Source organism: Buceros rhinoceros, unplaced genomic scaffold (assembly GCF_000710305.1).
Source record: "Buceros rhinoceros silvestris isolate BGI_N320 unplaced genomic scaffold, ASM71030v1 scaffold9423, whole genome shotgun sequence".
NCBI classification, from domain to species: Eukaryota; Metazoa; Chordata; class Aves; order Bucerotiformes; family Bucerotidae; genus Buceros; species Buceros rhinoceros.
In genome coordinates this window covers 6,807-20,056 of record NW_010405343.1, presented here as the reverse complement: position 1 = coordinate 20,056, position 13,250 = coordinate 6,807, and the positions used below count along the sequence as shown (strand labels likewise).

The following is a 13,250-nucleotide window of genomic DNA, read 5'->3' as shown; positions in this document are numbered from 1 at the left end:
GACACGAAATTCTGTCACTTGTAATAACAAAATGACCGAGTGTGCAAAATTACATCCCTCTTACAGGCGCCCAGGCGGCTTTAGAAAGGCACGTGTATTCTTTGTCACTTGTTCCTCGGTGCCTGATCTTGGGGCGTCTTCAGTGCGTCTCCAATAAACCCTGTACAGCGCACACATGCCCTTGGAAGGAACTTGGAATAAAAATTAAGATTCCAGGTGTATTTCAGAGTTTGCGGTCGTTACTGAGCTGCTGTCTCACCTTGTAAGAAATGCTAGAGCTGCACTACCTGTGAGAAGTGGTTTCTTACGGCAACTTCACTCCCTAGTCCGTGTTCCTCCTCCTTTCGCAAACGTCCCCATTTCCGGCAGAGGGGAACAGTGCACGTCACATGGGCTTTTTCTCAGGCAGATATCCAAAGCTCTTCCTGCCTTCTGTAGAGCTGGTAGGCCAGAAAACATCTCTTTTGTGCAGATGTGGGAGCAAAAGTACACGTTTTGTGTACGTGGGAGTTTTAGCCCCCACGTCTTCCAGCAGCGCAGCCAAGAGCTGGCAGGCTGGCTTAGCACCCTGCTTCTGGCCAGGTCCTGAGAGAGAAGCACCTGCAGCTTCTTTGAACTTCAGGTGGGGACTGTGGATGTTTATCACCAATAGAAATCAGTCCCAAGGCACTAGGCAGGAACGGAAAGGACATAGCAAAGCTACTGTGACCTGGGGGTACTCTATACAGCTGGAATACCAGGCTAGAAAAGTAAGAGGCATTGGCACCTTCCTCTGGGCTTTCTGGAAAAAACAATTAAAACAAAAAAATGTTTGCAAGATCCCAGGCAAATGATTTCCCTGCCTGCCTGAAGCCACCCTCCCCACTTCAGGAATCCAGGAGATGGAGGGATCAAGGTACAGTGATTCAAGTGTGCTAATGTTGAAATGTTTCCATTTCAGACAGGTGAAATGCACTTGTGTGCATGGGCATGGCTTCGGTTCTGCGTGGAGGACGGGAGCCCACAGGCCTGCTTGGGCTCCAGGGGGCTGACTGGAGGAGTTTCATCTCCAGACGCCAGTCTGGTGATGGAGCTGAGCACTGTCCCCAGCCTGGACTGCGCCAAGTCTGGATCAATGCACGTTCGCATGGAACTGGACTTCCAGCTGCCTCCAAAATGCAGTCTTGGGGAAAAACAAGGTTAAAAAATGAAAGGCTGATGCTCTGGCAATTCATTAGCTGTTACATAGTCCAAAAGCCTCAAAACATTATCGGTAGCTTGACTAGTGGCAGTTCACTATTGCATGGCTGGTAGTCACCAAGAAAGCATTTCTTAACGGTTAAAGCAGTCACACCGACTCTCAGTCACGCTTCTCACAGTTCCTCCAGATCAGTCAAATCCACAACCACTTTCAAAAAGAGAGTGTCGTCTCTGATGTAGGTGTTCTTTGTGTTCTCCAGGACTGTGTGCGCCACGAAGCGTGGACATCCAGAGGCAATATTCATTTCTCCGTCCGGCCTTTTGAAACTGCTGCTATTGGGGTCAGCTCTAAACACTTCCACAATATGATTTTTTTTCCCACTTTGGTCCAAAAGCATAAGTGTAACTTTTTGCTTGAAAGGCCACAGTAGCAGCGAGTCGAACTCCCCTCTCATCACGACGAAGTAGAGGGAGACGTGCGTTCCCTTTCCTGAGCCATCCCCGTTCAGGTAGGCTCTCGCGCATAACCTGTACCCGCAGCGGCTGGTGTAAAAGGGCTGGCTGAATATGGAGAGGACGCGGCCTTCCACCGCTTCTTTTTTCTTCATCTTGTAGTCCGTGATTTTCCAGATTAATTTCCCGTTGTAGCACGTGCCTTCCAAAAGCTTAAATCGTTCTTCGTTCTTATTGAGCTGTGCTTTGTGAATATTGATCTGGAGATCGTGTTTGCTGGACTGATCTTCCAAAACAACTGGGGGAGAAAAAAAGAAAGGAAAAAAAAAAAAAAGAGAAAAACCTCTGGTAAAATAAAGTTGTCAGAGCACTGACAGTACTGAACATACAAAGAGCAACCAGTACTGAACTACTCAAGCCTGACTACAGGCATGAACTAATGTGCTGCTCTGGTTCCCTTTTTTTAATTGTAATTGCAGCTGGTAGTTGAATAAGGAAAATCGGTAACTGCAGACCAGATTCAATGCCCGGCTACGGACAGTACCACTGCCTTCATCACAGCGCACCAGCCTGACCCACGACAGCTCTCTGGCCCTGCAGCGCCACAGAAATTCAGGAGACATTGTGGAGCAGGGGAAGGCAGGACGCACCGCCACATCTTGGTCTTAGAAAGCAAAAAAGAAAAAGCCCTTTTGGCAAAGAGCTGCGATTGACTGGCGGTAGCACCAGAGCCTCTAGTCAGCCACCAGCAAGTCAGCAAAAACCCCACGCCCGTGCAGAACAGAACCGAAAGTCCCAACGCACCCAAGCGCTGGTCGTATGTCTCCATCAAGGCAATCTTCTGTTTTACGTTCTCAATTGTGTCAAACAGGGGTCGCAAGTCTAATTTGCTTTGTTGCTGGTTTGCCATCTGTATGAGCTGCTTCACTTGCGATTCCAGGCGCGCAGACTTATCCAGGTGACTGGCCAGAGCCTTCCCAGTTTATGGCATTGAAAGAGGGTGGAAGCAGACACAAGAGACTTTCATAAAATCAGCCCGTTCATTTGAAATAAGATAAAGAAGCCTTTAGCATGTCAGCAATATCAACTATATGGTGCATTTGAAAGTACTCTGCTGGCTTAGGAACGTATCCAAATGACCCTTCCTAATTAATGTGGCAGTTCCTGACTGAGAAGCCACCCCTTACTGAGACCCATTCGCACTGTCACTTCATTCAGCTGATTATTCACATTTACACCTGCATATTTGCCATGGGGAGCTGGCCATGAGCATTTGTATAGTGCTTTTTGCCCAGATCAGACATCCAAACTTCTTTATTGGTTAAAAAGAAAAGACAGTGAAGTGCCTGGGAAATTTGTTATTGCCCTACTATTAACGATAACTATTACTGGATAAACATATTTCAGGATGCAAGAAAGCAATTGGCAAAAAAGGCAAAAATCAATGTCTCACCTGCGTGCTTACCATCAGGTTGCTGTTTTTACCAAACAGTTGTGTAAACTGTCTGAATTCCTTCTCACACTTTCTAATGGCCTCTGCTAGCTGCTGGATTTTAATCTCTTTGCATTCCAGGCTCTTATACAGGTCAGATATCTACAGATGAATAAGAGTAAAAACGCTAAGGCACACCAAAATATACTGTGATCAAATCAAAACATACAGGACTATATAGGAGAAAGTGGAAAAGTTTACATTGCAAAGCCTCTACCTTCGCTAGATATAATTATTTCACAGTCCATGGATAAGCACTGGCAAGAACTGAGCCTAAGGTAATCGAACTCTTTAATAGATCTGTGGGGCAGCCAGTGCCAAAAGACTCCTATCTCTCGCCCCCATTCTGACGTTGCTTTCGGCTCTTACACCCACACATGGGCGTGTGTGTTTCTATGCCTACGTATATACATGTATTACTACTTATTTTTTTTCTCCACAGAAGTCTAACCAGGAACAGAGGTGAGTCACTGAGGGATGCTAACACCAAAACCAAGTTGTAGCACTTCGGGGCACGTATTTTTAGCATAAATAAGGAAAACAGTAAGTCAGCCATCAGTCTGGATGCATTCAGCTTAGCTGGATTGGGCACACACTCAGTGTCACCTACCTCTACAGGAGGAGTGACCTGGACACCTAAAGGCTCCTTTTTGGAGCAATCTGACCGGCCACTGAAACTTTAAAACACTTTATCTCCAAGCCTCACATCCACTGTAAGCAGAGACTGGAAGCAAATGAGGTGAGCGATGGCAATGAGCCTCCCACCATGCCTGGTGGAGAACACACGTGCCTGAGCACAGACAGGTTTCCATCAAATGAACTGATTTAGCTAGAAGAGCTCATCCTGACTTCTGAGGTGTGCAAGGACCTTCAGAACAGTCTTCTAAAATGTAGCTGAGCTAAACCGGGCAACAAATGCAGAATCTTGTATCATCCTCCAACCAGCCAAGAACCGCCGAAGAGTGCTCGTTAGATACGATTTACCTGCTCCTCCAAGCGGGAGTTCTTGTCTAAAATCTGCAGCATGTGTTCCCTCAGGGTGTTGTTCTCATGTTCAGCAAGTTTCCCTCTTTTAACCTTAGTGAGGCAAAGAGGGAAGTGAAAGAGTAAAATAAGAAGATACGCAGATCTTTTGAAGCTGTTAGTAAAAAATTTATCGATGCAAGTCTTCTCTGTGCTTTGAAAGTGAGGGAATAGCAATGCTGATTCGCTGGTACAGCATCTTAGCCAGTACTAGAAATGGTTGTCGAAGAACAAAAATGGGTTATTTTGATTAATTACTCCGATTGGTTTGGGAGACATATTCCAGACAAACAAGATCACAGTACCTTTACAAGGCAGCCATACTGCCTATAGGGGCAGTCCACTTCGGCCTCGGGGCACACCGCGTGGTGCTTTTCGATCTGTGTGTATTAGCAAAAAAACTTGGAATGAAATCAACAGTAAGGAACTTGCCGCGCCGATAAAATCTGAATGCCTGCATAAAGGGTGAATGAAGGTCAACGACATGACACCACTCATCATGTAAACAGAAAAATTAATATTCAGAGTCAATAAGCAAGCCAGATATTTTTCCATACTGCAAAACGCCAGTGGTTTGCAGTGACTGAATACCTTACTTATAAGATGGGACATACATTCCTTTTTAGGACCAAAGAAAATACTTGGAGCAATAAAGTTTTATTGGAAGGGGCCAATGTGGTCTGCAAAGTAACCTTCATAAACAGGTGTGGTCTGCTGAATCACAGGGATGAAATGAAAAACATAACAGTACCTCTTTTTTCAGAACTATTTGTGAACAGTTTTGGAGACAAGGCACAGGATAATCAGGGCAGTCATTTTCCTCATGATTCTGGGGAAAAAGAAGCAAAACAAGGCAATGGTTTGCATTTTTGTAAAGAAGAGGAGGCTGTGCAAAAAGCAATCCCAAACATACACGTGCAAGCCCCACATTGCATTGTTCTTCATAAGAGAGCAAAGGAAATTGGTATTATTTAAATATTTTACTCAGCCAGGTTTTGTTTAGGAGCTGTTAAGCCCTACTGCAATGCTGGAAACATTCAGAGGCAAAATGCACTACGGATTCCCAGGGAATGCTTTGTAACCTTACCTTTATGTTAACCAACACCACGTATTTGTTACAGTACTGACACATTTCTTCTCTAAATTTACACTGCTGGCTCAAATGCTCTTTCAAGTCTTTCCGAAGAATTTGGTCACCGCATCCATCATTAGAGCACTGCACGCTTTCAAACAAACACTGCTGAAGGTGCTCCTGCAACACGCAACACCAAATTAAACCCCAAAGTATTTCATCGCATCTGCCGGCGCCTGTAGAAACATTCGTCAGTGTGGTAACAAAACTCCAAATACTCTTTCCTCCATAAACTTTCTGCCCTTCCAACCTCAAAACTAAAGTCAAGGAGAAACTCTGGAGAGCCCTTTGCACTTTTCATTCAATTGATGTACTGAAAAAAGGCCCGGGTGGCCAGTAGGTCTTGGCAAGTTTCCTTGAGTCAACCCTCACGTGGTGCCTAAGCACACGGAAGGTATGTATAGATGCTGCGGATATGCTGAAGGTACATCAAGCAAATGGGTCTTATTAAACAAATAAACTAAGGCAAAGCTGGAACAAGATAAGAGCCACAATATTTTGAGCTTAACATTTGTAACTTACAGCATATAACTCGGTCATAATTTTGTACTTAAACCACACTGCTGCTGTAACTCTGAAGTCTGAAGACTATGACTGGAATTGAGCTTATCAAGGATACACATGGTTTACATGAAAATCAAAGGCTTCAAAATTTGATCGAGCAGACTGACCTGGTATCGTCCCAGAATTATTTTTGAATTGCAGTCCGGAATGTTTTTGCAGAACACATGCAAGTTGAGAACTTCTCTTTTACAGCAGTTGTCTTTGAATACCTGCAAAGGAAGCAAACCAGCCTACATCTGCAGTTGCATGGGATACAAAAAACACCCCAAATCCCCAAAAAGCCGAATATCACAACAAATCTTTAAAGCACACAAGTGTAGGCTCCGTAATTGTGAGTATGGTTCTTGATAATTCATATTGAAAATGTATATTAAAAATAGAAATTAAAACATATATGAATTTTCTGATGAGCACAGGGGTTTTTCCCCCACGGAGTTATTCCACAGATGCTGACCCACCCCACAGCCAGCAGGATTAGTAGCTCAGGAGCCCCTGAGAAACAGCACCGTTCCTGTACGCAGAAGCAAATGAAGCCCCAGAGCAAACTTCCAGTCTCATTTAGAGACCTTCCTACAAGGAGCATTACAAAGCTGCCCAAAAAATCCACATCTGAAGACTAGAGAAGATTTAAAACTTTGTGAAACTCTTTGACACGACTGGAAATGCAGAGGACTAAAATGAAATAACTTCAGAACATGAGGTAAAGCTTTACTATACACCCGTACTTCCTTTCCAGGAGAGCATCACTGAGTAAGCTGCTTCCCTTGGCACCATTTTGGAGACAAAAACTGCTCTGTCCCTGAGGGCTAACAGTCCACGAGTCACTTTGTTCTCAGCTGTCTTGCTTTTTCCGTGCAGATGTTAGCTGCTGAAGCAGAACTACAGCCACTTACCTCGTGCATTTTTATTGTTTCTTTGTCGACAGGACAGGTGGGTACTGCATTCAACTCTCTAGATCAAAAGAAGAGTCAGGTTAACCCACAGAAAATTCAATTTATTTTATGAAATTGAGCTAAGCTGGAATCTGACTCTGGCAGAAGCCAGTACTAGACACCATAAAAGCCAGAAAAGTGCTTCAAAACCACTTTCCCCTGGCAACTACACAGCCAAATTTTGCCCGCAGCTCTAAGAGGGCATTAAGTTGCAACAGTGAATATGTAACAGAGAGCACAGTTTGTCCTATGAGTGTTAATAAGATGGTTTTTAATTAAGAGGACTTTGTCACTCTCTGGCCATCTGCTGCTCACACATGTCACATCTGAAAAAATCCCACTGTGTGCATTAAACCAGCCTTTGCCTAGCACAATCAGAGCACTCCTTGCTACACCAGGAAAAGAAGATTTAACGGCTCCTGTCTTAAAAGGCTTCCAGAAGTCCTACGATAAGGGACAGAAAAGCAACCCAGAGAGAGAACGCAGTGAACATGAAGCATCTAGAACTCATAAACGGTAAGCGGTGACATCGATCCACACGAAGAGGCTCCTCTGCAGCCTTCCCTGGCCAAATCCTGCTCTGGGGTACACCAAACAGAACGTGACCTCCTCACAGACAGCTCTGCAGGTAAACCCCAAGCAGCCTTGTGATCTGACTGTAGTACCAGGCAACACTAACGTCAGTTTTATAATGCCACTAAAATTAAAACAATTATACAGAAGCAAGTGAAAACAGCTTAATTTAACTACCAGTGCCAATACTGTGAGACATTAATGCAATAAATTCATCTGAACAGCACAGCGCTAAGACAGTTCAAAAGAGCATCTCACACAGTTGTGCTTCACCTTACACCATCGACTCTACGCTGACTTCCCTGCAGTTACCAACACGCTCCTCACCAGCACTGGGTGAGGTCTTTAAAGACACCTTTAAAACACCGATCACGCAGTCATAGAGTTCACGGGGTCTGTCCATTGACTCCTCAGTGGTTTATCAGGTCAGAACTGGTATCATGGCACTCCCTGCTGATTTAGAGGAGGGTTTGACTTCTTTTTAGGAGGGGGAGTACGGGGAGCTTGCAGGTGCAGGAGGAGTTTGCACTGACCTCAGAGAAAGGATGCACTGCTGGCAAAACCGGTGCCCACATCCCGTCTGGTGAGGATTGCGAAGGACGAGGTGGCAGTAGGCACACTTGTACCGGTCTTCTAAGGTTTCAACAAACTTGTAGTCGGCGTCAGGCTCGAAGTCCAGAGAGGCGGCGCCGGCAGAGTTCTGGCGCGTGAAGATGCCCGAGAGACCAGCGGGTTCGTCACAGGCCATGGGAGATGCGCTGGGAACCAGCCGCAGGGAGAATCCCTTCAAACAGTCACCGGCAGCCACGCTGCCTTGGCTACTGCTCGCAGCAGGCTGCAGCTCCTGGGAGGGCTGTCATCTGCAGCAGGGCGCGACAGGTCTGGAGGGAAACGTGGCACCAGCTACGGAAGAACAACAAAATGCACAAAACCACAAAATGATGATTTCGCAACAAGTGTCAAAGTACACTTTTTTGGAAAAAGAGTTTTACAATCTGAGTATTATTCTGCAGAATAGAGAATTTTCTAGGTTTTTTTCGTTTTCTTGCAGTAGCTCTTAGTCCCCAAAAAAGTTACAGGAGTCACAGAAAGCAGAGGTCAAGTCTTGGCCCTAATGTCTGTCAGCAAAGTCTAGGCTTAACATAGAGTCCACCCACACAATGTCATGAGTTCATCGCGCTGGTTCTAGCAGGAGACAGCTTTGTGGTTCGCAGCAAGGCGCACTCAGAAAACGAGCCAGCAAGAGTATTCTACCTTCAGTTTGGCTGTTAGCGGAGTCCAAGCCTCTTAACTTGACATCTTCCCTTTTCCCGTTGATCCCTCATTTACAGCAGTAAACTTTAATCCCATTTTTTCAAAGTTTTACTTAATTATGTGCAAGTTCTTCAATCTTGCCTGAAAGAAGCAGTGGAAAAAAAAAAAAAGAAGAAAGAAAAGCAAGATTGCGATCAGAACCATGACACAAGTTTTTCTCTCAGCCTACCAGAGCTGATGCGCACCACAGGAATGCAGTGCTAATTTTCTGATAGGAAAAAACCAACAACTTTTCTTTCCAGCCGTAAGTCACAAACCTTGAGATTTACCATGGATCCCTCAATCCCGCAGCAGTTTTTTCAGCAAGTAGCTCAAGACTTAGAGCCACTCTGTTTTTTGTTTCTTGTGGCTTTGCATTCAGAAGACATTTTTTCCTTACAGGATGCGTACGAAAGCACAGCGCACCTGAGCTCTCGGATCGTTTCACAGGGCAAGGGCTCAGTTTTATAGCTGTGCTGTGGGATGCTATTTCTCCTCTGTGTGCATCACCTGCCAGTCACTCGAGTCATTCTTACCAGCATTAGCACCTCTCTGAGAGCTCTGACGCAGCTCAGCTGGGGTCACCAAGGGTATCTGCTGCTTTTGTAGGGAAGCAGGGCCAACTCATCACCATGAATAACCTTACAGCTGGCAGGAAACCCTGTGTCAAGTCCTCATACACTGCCCTACCTCCCTCCTGCAATGGACTCCTGGCCCACAAAGCAGCGATTAGGACTGTGCTATGTGCAGCTCGAGTGTTGCCGCAGACCACCTTAGGTTTCAGAAAGCAACATCCATTTTCCTTTCTGCTTTAATACCCCATACAGGGCGAGGAAATCCTGCAAACAGATAAAGCACTTGATTCAATAACATGGCAAAGCACTTAGAAAAGGAAAATATATTTCATGGCAAACGTTTACATGCTCTTGTAACTCAGCACCCTCGTTCATGGCTGTACACAGCATTTACCAGCCCAGCTTGTGAGACCTCCCTGCTTCTCCACCAGGCTGGTGGAGAGTCTCCATCAGACTTACCCCAGCACTACTGATCATCTAACTTAGGGAACCCACAGGAACACAAGCCCTAACCATATTCCAGGCAGACAGATTTCTCACGCAAACTGGAGCCTACAGATTACCCCATTTGGTCCCTGCAAATGAGCAGCCTTCTGCTTCAAACCAGAGATAACTCTCCATGTCCCCCCTTTCATGTTTAAACAGCTGACCTTTACTACTCTGAGAATGGGGTTCCCCATTCTCTGGGTTTAATAAGGAGCAATTCTATTTTCCTCACATCAACCAGAGATGCCAAAACGCAGCCCAAGGGATTACTAGTCTTGTGGCCGGTGCTCTTGCTCTCTCCCATTCACATAGCATCCAATTTCCTGAGTCCTATGACACGCTGGGCCTTATATCATCTGATGGTGTGGTTTAGCAAGTTAACGCTGAACTGTGTAAGAACACGTGAAGGAAAAAAAAATCCACGTTTTACCCATTTTGCTTTTAAGGATCTACCTTAACTCCAGCAGTGCTTCCGGCTGGGGTGAATAATGTTACAGATGGTTTAGGCAACAAAGTTATGGGCTACATTAAGAAGAAACACAGTCACCAGCCCAACATCCCATCCAGAAACTCCTTCACAGCTCTCACTGCTCATTAAATCAACTACATTTATCCCCATCTCTTTCTGCAACGAGCATCCCGCTCTCTTGCTGAAATGAGAGCCTTTCTCTCCTCAAATGCCTTTGCGACACACTCAATTCCTAAAAACAGAGACTCTCAGCATCTCCATGAAGGCTCAGCCACGCTTGGGAGCACGTTGCACAGCTGAGGGCACCTCAGGGCACAGGAAAGAGCAGGGCAAGGGTAAGCCTGCCTGCTCAAAGGGCAGAATAGAACCCTCTGCGTGTCCAGAAGACCAGAGACATCTGCCAGCCTTGCAGGAGGTTTGCTGCGGGGTTTACAGCTGTTTTGCTGGAGGCTGCCCCAGGAGAAGGCCTGTGGATGGTGATGCCTCACCCAGGCTGGAGAGGTGCCTGTGTGAATCAGCTGGCGAGGCAGGCTTAGAGGAGCCCTGTGCCAGACCTACAGCCTTGTCGGGATGTGATCCAAACCGTCGCAGGCGGCGCATAATTCCCCTTGGTGACTCAGGGCAGATTGCAGAAGCTCTTCTTCCACTTCTGGCTTCCAGCCCTCGTGCTCTCTTGAACCGAAACCAAAGGGAAACCATCAGGGGAAAAAGTGCTTTTTTGTGACAGCGAGAGCAGGGCAATCGTTAACTGAATCAATTTCCTGCTTACGAAGATGCCTGTCGAGGTGAGCTTTCACTTCTGCCTGCTCACAGCTATGGGCAACGGGAAGGCATCCTTTCTTTGGGTGCACTGCGATTTTTCAGCACGTGTGAACTGTAATGCTCTTTTAAAATATTAGAGAGGGGCGGGCTCATGCTGCATAATGATGCTCCTGTGGCAGATGCACAACACATGCAGCAAAGGCATTTTCATTGTAACTCCACTGCAACAACACACGCACACACAAACCCCCAATCTACGAACACTGAAAATCCACATGTCAAAAAAAAAAAGGGATTTCTACAGACTGAAATAAATAGAATTAATTCTGAGCACACATAGAAGAGTAATATGAATCACTGGAAGCTAAGCCCAGGGCCCATAGACAGCTACGGAGGAGTGGGAGCACAATGGCAGCACAGTACAAAGAGCCCCCAGCTGCACCTTTCTGCCACTTCAGCATCCCAGCCCTGCCCGCACCAACAGCAGCACATGCAAAATGCTCCTGGAACAACAGTTTGTACAACAGAGCTGTACACAGATGATTTAACCTCACTGGAAGTAATCCAAGGGGGAGAATTTCCATAATGAAATTATTAAGCATGGGCTATTCTGTTTTAACTACCACCACACCGAGCTGAGCCCAAACGCTCTCTATTAAAATGCTCCACACTGAGTATATCTTCCTGCTCAGAAACTGAGCAAGACATGATAATAAGGAGAAAAATCGGCATGGGCATGACTTACTATAAGATGAAATTACATTAACATTTTTAAAGCCGTGTTCAAACAGTTCCCCTGCAGCAGTGCTGCTGCCTGTCTGTGCCACCAGCAGTCAGAATGGAGAGACATGCTGTGCAGCGCTGATGCCGCACTGAACTACTGTGGGCAGACTGGGGGGGGTGAGCCATGAAAACATACTGCACACAGAGAAAACCCCCCCTACAACGCGGCTTCTCCTTTCAAAGAGAAGGTGTTTTTCCTGTTTTCTCTCACCTCTAGCCAAGCCCCCCACCGAAAGGTCAGCAGGTTACCCTGTGAGCTGTGAGAGCATCGCTGCCTCAGGCTGCAGCACCAAACTCTCCAGCACTGCAGACCTGAGGCACAGGCACTGAGCACCACCACGTCTTTTAGACTGAGAATGGCAAATTAGCGAGTTGTTGGCACAGATCATCACGCATGGACAAGACAACAAGATCCTTGACACTGCTGCACAGCAAATAGAGGCTGAGAGCCTGGCTTCTGCCAGGGTCACTGCGGGAGGGGAGGGTAATGCTCAGCTACCCTCCAGGACTGGGGTATTGCTCAGTAAAAACCACTGTGATCGCTCCCTTACTTATCACGCTTCTGTGAAACACCTACAACAGGGCATGGAAAAAAGTTATAGACCATGTTCCTACGCACCGAGCTCCAGTTGAGCTCTGCTGCTTTGCCCTAAGGCACTGGAGTCGCAGAAGCTGCCCTTCCCTCTCTCTGAAAATTATCTGCTTTTTACGGTACATCAGAACTGGAAGCCTGGCTTAGTTGCGGGGAGAAGGGGGGGAAGTTTTGTCAAATTTAGAGGTCTAAGATCATTCACTTCACTGGGAGGTGACGGGCAGAACTATGATAGAGCGGAACATAGCTTGCATTAAAATGACCCTCTCCAAGCTGCCTTATAAACTCCGTAGATCAGCTACCTCCAATACTTTTGAATTAAAATAACAGAGTTATATGATTTACTGCTAATGTAAGGTCCTCCACAAAACCACAGCACTTTGGGGACAAGAAACATAATGACCCAACTCTTAACACATGGAGCAGAACAAGTAACAGAGTCTGCTAAGGAATGACTAAAAACATCTGTACGCTTTGAAATACATATTTAAGATAAAGCAGATTATACAGCCTCATGTGAAAACAGCAGAGAGTGACATCTGACTTCGCTGAGGGATCAGATTGTTTTCTTTTGGATATAGACGATATCCTCCAGTTCAAATTCCAGCGTTAGCACCTCTCACAGCACAGGAAAGCCTTACTGAGCACGCGTTGATCTGCTAATCTCCATAGGCAAATTTTCACTCAGCAGAGTTCTTGCTCTTACGTTTTTCGGCAGGGCTTCCTTTGCATAGAGTTGCAGTCAAGCATTACAATACATCCTCACACGCCCAGACTTCATTGGCTTTATTAAGGCATAGATTACAACGCAGATTTTTTTTTTTTTAAAATACACTCTTAAAACTAACAAAGTGTGTCTGGGGCTGAAGTAGCTTTGATTTTACAACCAGCTTATTTGCTGCATCTACTCTTTTCCCTGGAACTCCTAATCATTAAGTCATT

At 45.9% G+C, this 13,250-nt stretch overlaps 1 protein-coding gene across 1 annotated transcript; it reads right to left on the bottom strand.

Annotated features, from left to right (window-relative positions):
- Positions 1-1,291: 1,291 nt before the first annotated feature.
- On the bottom strand, positions 1,292-8,101 carry TRAF5 (TNF receptor-associated factor 5). Its single transcript, XM_010133682.1, has 10 exons — positions 7,882-8,101; positions 6,737-6,794; positions 5,951-6,052; positions 5,235-5,399; positions 4,899-4,976; positions 4,453-4,527; positions 4,109-4,201; positions 3,086-3,226; positions 2,437-2,605; positions 1,292-1,930 (listed from the first exon to the last, which is right to left on the bottom strand). Exons 1-10 carry the CDS (start codon positions 8,094-8,096, stop codon positions 1,353-1,355), a joined length of 1,674 nt encoding a protein of 557 aa, XP_010131984.1. The 5' UTR covers positions 8,097-8,101; the 3' UTR covers positions 1,292-1,352.
- Between the last annotated feature and the right edge of the window lie 5,149 nt (positions 8,102-13,250).

What these genes read in the sequence shown, in the direction of transcription:
- TRAF5 (XM_010133682.1), bottom strand. Translation starts at nt 8,096, where the DNA reads ATGGCCTGTGACGAACCCGCTGGTCTCTCGGGCATCTTCACGCGCCAG. An exon ending in CAGTGCATCCTTTCTCTGAG is followed by an intron (nt 6,795 to 7,881) that starts GTCAGTGCAAAC and finishes CTTTTGATCTAG; the next exon opens with AGAGTTGAATGCAGTACCCA. An exon ending in TAATTCTGGGACGATACCAG is followed by an intron (nt 5,400 to 5,950) that starts GTCAGTCTGCTC and finishes TGCGTGTTGCAG; the next exon opens with GAGCACCTTCAGCAGTGTTT.